This window comes from Ostrea edulis, chromosome 10, assembly GCF_947568905.1.
Source record: "Ostrea edulis chromosome 10, xbOstEdul1.1, whole genome shotgun sequence".
Lineage (NCBI taxonomy): Eukaryota > Metazoa > Mollusca > Bivalvia > Ostreida > Ostreidae > Ostrea > Ostrea edulis.
The window spans coordinates 34,945,261-34,954,361 of NC_079173.1; the positions used below are offsets into that span (position 1 = coordinate 34,945,261).

General features: G+C 38.2%; 1 protein-coding gene across 1 annotated transcript; it reads right to left on the reverse strand.

The window, feature by feature from the left end:
• Positions 1–6,984: 6,984 nt before the first annotated feature.
• On the reverse strand, positions 6,985–7,947 carry LOC125665380 (mucin-2-like). Its single transcript, XM_048898024.2, has one exon. The coding sequence runs from the start codon at positions 7,945–7,947 to the stop codon at positions 6,985–6,987; it is 963 nt and encodes a 320-aa protein (XP_048753981.2).
• Between the last annotated feature and the right edge of the window lie 1,154 nt (positions 7,948–9,101).

Consider the following 9,101-nt stretch of genomic DNA (forward strand, 5'->3'; position numbering starts at 1 on the left):
CATCTTGTCCTCTTGAATAAAAAAAATCTGTTTTGCCCCCGTAAACCAAGATTCGGGGGCATATGGTTTTTAGTCCATCCGTCTGTCTGTTTGTCCGCATAAACTTTAGCCTTGACCATAACTTTTGAATGGATGGTGATAACGCTCATATTTCACATGTTTATTCCTATGACAAAATATTTCTTTTTGTACTCTTTTTACCTCATGACCTTGACCTTGAAGTTTTACAATACGAGGACATGTGTTTTACCAACACACCTTGTTTATGTTTTATCCCGAATTATATATGAGAAATATGATTAAAGCGTTCATTTCTAAAAAAAATTTATTACTTAAAAACAGAAAGCCATTGTGAATGAATAAGGATCGAGATTGTTTGAGCTCTGCACATGTTTCTGTTCTAGTCGAGACTGCTTGAGTTCTACACACGTGTCTGTCTTAGTCGAGATTGCTTGAGCTCTGCACACGTTTCTGTCTTAGTCGAGATTGCTTGAGCTCTGCACACGTGTCTGTCTTAGTCGAGATTCCTTGAGCTCAACACGTGTCTTAGTCGAGATTGTTTGAGCTCTGCACATGCCTCTGTCTTAGTCGAGATTGGTTGAGCTCTGCACACGCCTCTGTCTTAGTTGAGATTGGTTGAGCTCTGCACATGCCTCTGTCTTAGTCGAGATTGGTTGAGCTCTGCACACGCCTCTGTCTTAGTCAAGATTGCTTGAGCTCTGCACACGTGTCTGTTTTAGTCGAGATTGCTTGAGCTCTGCACACGTGTCTGTCGTAGTCGAGATCGCTTGAGCTCTGCACACGTGTCTGCCTTAGTCGAACCATCTTTTGGGGAAAGCACTTTTGATTCGACCAATTCCGTCACGGATAAAGAATGCAAGCAATTTCCTGTCCATGGTATCTTCCCAATGGCTTTGTCCCTTCCTTAAAACAATACTAGCTGCCATTATGGTGTTGGGAATTTTTGTTGTAAAATTGTGATTTACATTTTCAATGACAGAGAAAATAAGGTTTCTGAATTTATGGTTTTAATATTTGCGTTAGAAAACCTATTCAGAGACGCTGACGGAAGCAGAATTACATTGTTGTCTTTCCGTACGAAAACTGATTTTTATGTAATGCTGTATATTCAAATTAACCTAAATCTTGATTTTAATCAAATCGTAACCTTACCTTAATTTTATTTATGATTATGGTTAAAGTTAATTTTTTTAAAAGACTACCATAATATCAAATTTTACAACAAAACCAAATTTTCAGAATGAGAGCTCCTATTGTTTTAATCACATACAAAGAGAAAACACCAGAGAGAGAGAGAGAGAGAGAGAGAGAGAGAGAGAGAGAGAGAGAGAGAGAGAGAAGTCTTTATGGCATTATAGGTTGATAAGAATACCAGATGGGTGGTTCAGTGGTAAGCGTGTTATTTTCATGACCAGGGGTTGTGGGTTTAAGTTCCGCTTGTGACTCGGTCTCGCCCGACCCATGGCATGAAAATAGGAAGGGACTCCTATTTTGCTAAACTCTCCGCACCTAGATATGATTTTTTTCTGGTGAAACCTTATAAACGGAGTAGGCGGTCCATTGTCGCCAGTCACGCCTATTGTCTTCGTTTACACTACACCCAATGCCGTGGGGGTATAATAAAAAAAATTCCTCGACTTCATGAATATGTATGTTCATTAGTCAACCAATCGGTGAACTTCCATGATTTCATTTATCTATTTACATTTTTTTTGGCGTAAAGAAAATCCTTCGGAGGTCATTGCGTGCTCGTAGCGGAATAATTGAAGAATTGCCGATTGAGAACAAACTGGACACTTTTTAGCTGTTGTAACTAATGGACACTTCTCTGTTGATTTCACCGGTGTAATAAATTTACCATATAATATGCGTAACCACGCCGCTCTCTTTAGATAATTGTCCAATCAACTCTAGAGTTTCAGATTTCAACACATCCACCTTATCCCGAATTTCCTCATCAAGTTTGATAATACGATTAAGTTTATTAATACAGAATTTACAAGCGTAACCACTGCTATTAATGTGGATTTCATTTAATAAATACTTACAAACTTTACTTGCATCTGTAAACAGGGATCTGCAACCTTTTTTGTTCGTTATTACTTGTAAACACATACTGCACGTTTTAGTCGTGGGCACAGTCATTAAAATATCGGAAATTTGTTATTGTGACTGTGATTGGTCAAAATAATTAGTGTGTCATTTCATAGATATTTATGAAAATCGAGGGTTTTTGCTGATCACGCGGCCACGGTTTGAGGTAGGGTAAGTACTCCGGACTCAGTAACCGTGACTAGCGACGATGTAGGCGGCCCTGAGACCTAAGCATAGGTCTAAATTTGTGGCACTTCACTTGACGTCTATATGAATGAAATATTCTCGAAGGGACGTAAAACGCATAAGCAACGAAACAAAACAGACAGTTATCAAATGAATGAATGTAAATTAATGATATTTCTACAACAACGCCATGCTGTATGGCAAACAAAAATAATTAGATTTCCAAATAAGATATAGCACTGTTATCGATGTGAGAAGTTTGACTCAAATTTCCTGACGCAACTCGTTTTCTTGGTATAGAAATAATTGAGAGAAAATATCTTGGGAACAGGCGTTTAGAATTAATCTTCTTTAATCTCTTTACTCGTGGAATGGAAATGAGAGGATCATGCCCGTCATCAATCTGCATATATTTCTAGCTCACTGCATCGTTTCCATGAAGTGATTGTAATTTGATTTGTATGTATGATATAAAGTTTCATATATAATTATTCATGTAATAAAAAACGCCACACAAAATATCAACAATGAACTCTTCATTAAGTCCCATGAATCATAAACGGGAACGGCAAGAACAGCATCACATCAAATTAGAAATAAAAGCTGAAATCTACAGGAACATTACATAGTGCGCGGGAAAAATCCTGCATATTTCAAGTATGATGCAAATAAAAATGCTGAATCTGTTTCAATGTTGTGTATTTCTTCCAACTGGCTTGGACAGAGAAATATGATATCAGTTGAAAGTCATTCCGTGAATAAAACAACTTTAGGATGCGTGACGGAATGCGTTATATAGCGTTGAAGTTCAAGTCAATATAAAGGATATTAGCTTTGTGTGTGTCTAGAAACATCTGGACAAGACTAATTCGTTATGCTATCTCTACAGCAAATGATCCACCGTTGTGCTTGCTAACAATGATTGTTTTAGATTGCTGTCACTTGAGTTTGAATATTTCTGCGATGTTGCGGTTGACCCACTTGACAACGTGTTAGAACTGATATGATGTTTATATCGTCTTCCAGTGGCAAAAATTATTAGAACAATGATGCGTAGGGTCGGACATTTCTGCCTTAGACCAGATAGTAATTTCAATAGGAAAAACGAATCTTAATAGGCATGGATTAATATATCTTGTGAAATATTGAATTTTTTTTATTTCATACCCAATCCAGTGGCGTATCTTGGGGATATAGGGTTGCACCTCCACCAATCCGAAATTATTCTAAAGTCTTTTTGAGAATTTTTTATTTTTATTTTAGGGCTTTTAGAACCCCTTGTGTGGATAAAAGGTACAAACTTGGGTCGCATCCCCCCTTTGAAAATTTTCTGGATTCACCCCTGCAAATACAATAAATGGTGTAAAATTACTAGCATCCGATGTCTTGAAATGCCGTAACATGAATTGGAACTCTTTACGCCTGCATACTTCGTGAAGCGCTAAATAAAACGTATGCTGACGTGAAGCATTGCTTTTCATACCCTCATATATTTTCAAAACTGAAATTTACGTTTTATATTTACATTTTATTTTCATTTCTGTCGGAACATCCAAGCTTTTGAAAGAGTCGTACTATAATTATAAACATTCGTACGTACTTTGTTCACATACACGAGGAAATTGCTATCATTTCAATGGGCATTTCAATATTCATTTCAAATTCATTTCAATATAGACTATCACAACTACTCTAGACAAATTCAGACAATATATCACAATTACTCTAGACTAATTCAGACAATATATCACAACTACTCTAGACTAATATATCACAATTACTCTAGACTAATTCAGACAATATATCACAACTACTCTAGACTAATTCAGACAATATATCACAATTACTCTAGACTAATTCAGACAATATATCACAACTACTCTAGACTAATTCAGACAATATATCACAATTACTCTAGACTAATTCAGACAATATATCACAACTACTCTAGACTAACTCAGACAATATATCACAACTACTCTAGACTAATCACACCATCACAGTACCTAATGTGGGGATTTAGACACTGTGCACAATCAAGAAACCTGTCTACCCTTCTGAAAAATCTACCTTTCATATGGGGTCATCCACCTTCCCTTTCAGCTACAGCTGGACCATGCATGTTTTAATCGGATTTCTTCAGCAACTGATCATGTGTCTTAGTTTCGTATTTGCACCCATCTATATGCTAGGAATAATGGTGACACCTAAATGTTGTATATCAACATTTTATTAAGCACTCAGCTACATTTGACATGCATCCTAGAATTATTGTATACATTTTTACACACTTCAAATATGGGGTATTTCCATTTTTCAAAAAAGTTGAGCGGGCCTTTAATGCGAAACTGTCCCCTGCTACATAACGTTGTATATTTCTGCAGTTGTTGGATTAGCAAGTTGCTGTATAGTGAAAAAGATGTTCTTACAATACGACGTGCAGCGAGTAACAATTCGCCGTTCACTGGACCTGAATTGATATTGCTAATTTCTTTCTTAAATCCGACGTTTATAGACTAAAACTGATTTCAATGTACACATTGTACAACATTCTGACGATTCAGTCAGGGAAGCAGTGAAATAAATTCATTCGGGTTAAGACTGTATAGGAGTCACAAACACAGGACGACCCCTTTGTTTTACAGGTACCGGGCACTTAATTTTAAGATATAAAACCAACTCCACATCTATTCGTGTAAGTCTGAAGTCATTGACAGCAAGTCTGTACATCGTTGAAACATTTCAACAAGTGGGTAGCATCAGCAAATGTATAAAAAGTGGTTTAAAAAGAAGTAATTCCCATCTTGGTGTGTTATTACTTCAAACATCCTCGCTTTGACTGGAAGCAATATCCGATGCCGGTGATACACGGTGACTTTGGAACCAAATCTCTACCCGTGGGACCATGAAATTTACAATTTTGGTATAGGGCTACCTGCTCCTTCTAAATATCCATTCTGTTTCAATTGAGTACATGTATCAATACCTATCTAAATGTTTTATACCAAAACACTATATGCCAAATTTGGCTCCGCCTTGGAAGTCAGAATCTCTACCCCTGGGATCATACATGTAAAATTTATAATTTTGGTAAAGACCTACCATTTCTACGTCACTATGCATTCAGCTTTTCTTTTTTTTTTTTTTTTTTTTTCCTTTTTTTTTTTTTTTTTTTTTTTTTTACAGATGTGCAGTTATAGAGATCATCTTGCCGGGTCCCGGGGGTGCAGTAGTCCTGAAATTTACAATTTATTCCCCCCTTGTCCCAATGATGCTCCATACCAAATTTTAAAAGAGTTGGAATGGCAGTTATCTACAAGTTAACAATGTTCAATTGTTAACGCACAGCAGTCAACGTACGACGACGGAAGAGACTCAGGTGACCTAATTCTTACATTTACATTCTACTTTCATTTCTGTGGGAATTTCTAGCCGTCAAAATAGAGGTACTATACTGGGTATTCAACAAGATTCATTCGTGCATTGTCACAACTGCAACGCAATCATGAGGAAATGGCTATCATTGCACTTTGTAAAAATACCACAGGCAAAAACATTGGTAAGCATATGAAAAATGAATGATGTTGACATTTTTAATGACTACAGGTATAGATCAATACTGATATATTATAAAAGAAGTTAAAATTCGAACTTATTCACCTAAAAAAAAACTTATGCCTTAAAATTATTTTGGCAATGAAAAGTAATTTCAGGCATCAGGGAGCCCACTAAACGAACAGCTAGAAACATCTATTTTTTTCCAGAGTTTTGTGAGTCCCTTGAAATAATGTGTGTCAAAATTAACACTTAACGAATGATCCTCGCCAGATAAAACCAATGCCTAATACAATTCGAGCTGAGCCGGACCAATGCTGCGCGGGATGGATCTCCTAAATTATCATCAAAGCCGACCGTAAATCCCTTAAATTGGTTGTTAAATGATAGACCCGCGAACGAAATTCGTTAGAGGACGAGAGATGATTGAATTTCTAGACAACGGTAGAGAATTACGAAAATTTGGAGGAAAATATATTGATGCTGGTCATTATGAAGATGGGAGTTAATTGAAGCACAGGCCATTATTGCCTAGAGTTTACTAGTAATGATGACGTCTCTTAGTTAAAAAAAACCCACGTATACTGAAGATGGGGATGTAAGTGGTACAATGATGTGGCTACAATTGTAAACAGCTAGGGGTGGTTATTACTCCCCACACATTAATTAAACACCCGATAGTAATTACATATCGTTTTCTATTAAATCAAATCAAACTCTACACCTGATGTAAAATAGATACGAGGCCGCGGAGGTGAAACCTGTTGTTTACATATAGTCCAATCAGAATCGGCGTCTGTTCCGTATTCATCATTAATGTAAGCAGACGGCGAACACATCCCTTCTGATAGTACAAGTTTAACATCTTTGTTTAACATGTAAAACTTATGATGCACCAGATGCGCATTTCGACAAATAATGTCTCTTCAGTGATGCTCAACCGAAAGGTTTGAAATCCGAAATAAAAATGAAGTTTTAGAGCTATTTTAGGGGAAAACAGAGTGCCAAAAAAGTGGAGTCAAATTCGTCTAAGGATAAGAACTATGCGTGAGGGAGATAATCCTTAATTTTGTACACATCTCTGAAATTCTTCACCACAGAGTAAGAAAGATTTTCATATTCTATATTTTATACTACGTGGGAAGAATTGACTGAAAGTGGTGGTGGTGGTTGGGTGGTGTTGGTGATGTTGTTGGGTGGTGGGTGTTGGTGATGTTGTTGGGGTGGTGTGGCGTTGGTGTTGGGTGGTGTTGGTGGTGTTGTTGGGTGGTGGGTGTTGGTGGTGTTGTTGGGGTGGTGTGGCGTTGGTGTTGGGTGGTGTGGCGTTGGTGTTGGGTGGTGTTGTTGGGTGGTGGGTGTTGGTGATGTTGTTGGGGTGGTGTGGCGTTGGTGTTGGGTGGTGTTGTTGGGTGTTGGGTGTTGGTGATGTTGTTGGGGTGGTGTGGCGTTGGTGTTGGGTGGTGTTGTTGGGTGGTGGGTGTTGGTGATGTTGTTGGGGTGGTGTGGCGTTGGTGTTGGGTGGTGTTGGTGGTGTTGTTGGGTGGTGGGTGTTGGTGGTGTTGTTGGGGTGGTGTGGTGTTGGTGTTGGTGTGATGTTGGTGATGTTGTTGGGGTGGTGTGGTGTTGGTGTTGGGTGGTGTTGGTGGTGTTGTTGGGGTGGTGTGGCGTTGGTGTTGGGTGGTGTTGGTGGTGTTGTTGGGTGGTGGGTGTTGGTGGTGTTGTTGGGGTGGTGTGGCGTTGGTGTTGGGTGGTGTTGGTGGTGTTGTTGGGTGGTGGGTGGTGGTGGTGTTGTTGGGGTGGTGTGGCGTTGGTGTTGGGTGGTGTTGGTGGTGTTGTTGGGGTGGTGTGGCGTTGGTGTTGGGTGGTGTTGGTGGTGTTGTTGGGTGGTGGGTGTTGGTGGTGTTGTTGGGGTGGTGTGGCGTTGGTGTTGGGTGGTGTTGGTGGTGTTGTTGGGTGGTGGGTGTTGGTGGTGTTGTTGGGGTGGTGTGGTGTTGGTGGTTGGGTGGTGTTGGGTGGTGGCGGTGGTGGTGGTAGTTGGGAGGGCACACGTCTGTGACGTACTCGGGTAAAATTGCAACGTATGTTTATCATACAATAGGATTTTCATTATACCATGCAGGCATGTTTTATGTTTGCTTGAAAAGTTTGAATGTATGTTGCCTATATCGTGAAATCCAAACGTTTGATTAACTTGCAGTGACAAAAAATAAATTTCCACAAACTAACAAAAAAATCACCCGATTAACATAGATTCAACGTAAGTGGCGATTTTACCTACGTGTTAGAAATTCGCAATCATTATATTACATGTAGTCTCGAAGGGAAACTAATCAATGACTGCGTGAAGGCTAGAACACAATTATTATATCATACACAGAGAAGTCCTGGGGGTCCTTACATCTACCTACTTACATTATGTATATATATATTAATTATTATATATTAATTAATTGATTATCACATGTATCGTTTAGATCCTAGGGGTAAACGTAAGGTTGGGTGTTATAATTGTTTGTTTGTGCTTTATATATATATATATATATATATATATATATATATATATATACTGTACATTGTACATGTAGCTGGTATGATAACTGCATATACATGTGTCGTACTGGTCAATAAAACACGAATTACTGCTGTTTTTCTGCTTACTTTCACTTTGCTGGTCACTGGAACACGACTTACTGTTGCTTTTCTCCTTAGTTTCACTTTGCTCTTATCCGAGACTTTGCTGTGTGAAACATTTACTTTAACTGACTTATTCTCCGAGGTCAAGATACATTTTTTTTTTTAATTTCGCTGGAAAAGACATTACACATGTATATTGAGAAATTGATAAAGAAGTATAATTACCCAATTAACTCTTAGCCATTTTCTTTTATGACGGTAACAGCAGTGAATTCTCAAATCATAAGGGAAGACGTTGTGAAATCAGACGAGAGATTGAAACAATTGATATATAATCATAAACCAAAATCTACTTACAGGAAAACATAATCGAGTTTATTGGAATAGTTGTCAAAATCATGCATTCATTATATCTTATATCTTTCCGATAAACGAACTTAACTTCAGACATAACCTTCTTCACTAGACCACGGCGTCTATTGGCTTCTAGCCTATCAAATTATGCAATTGTGTACAAAAATATCACACCAAACCACCTGCTCTACGAAATTGTTCACATGCTTTCTATTCCCAGGACTGTACACATTGTTGGAGTCGTGTCATCAACCTTG

Bases quoted from the DNA above. Each gene is read 5' to 3' on its own strand.
- LOC125665380 (XM_048898024.2), bottom strand. From the start codon at position 7,947: ATGATAAACATACGTTGCAATTTTACCCGAGTACGTCACAGACGTGTG.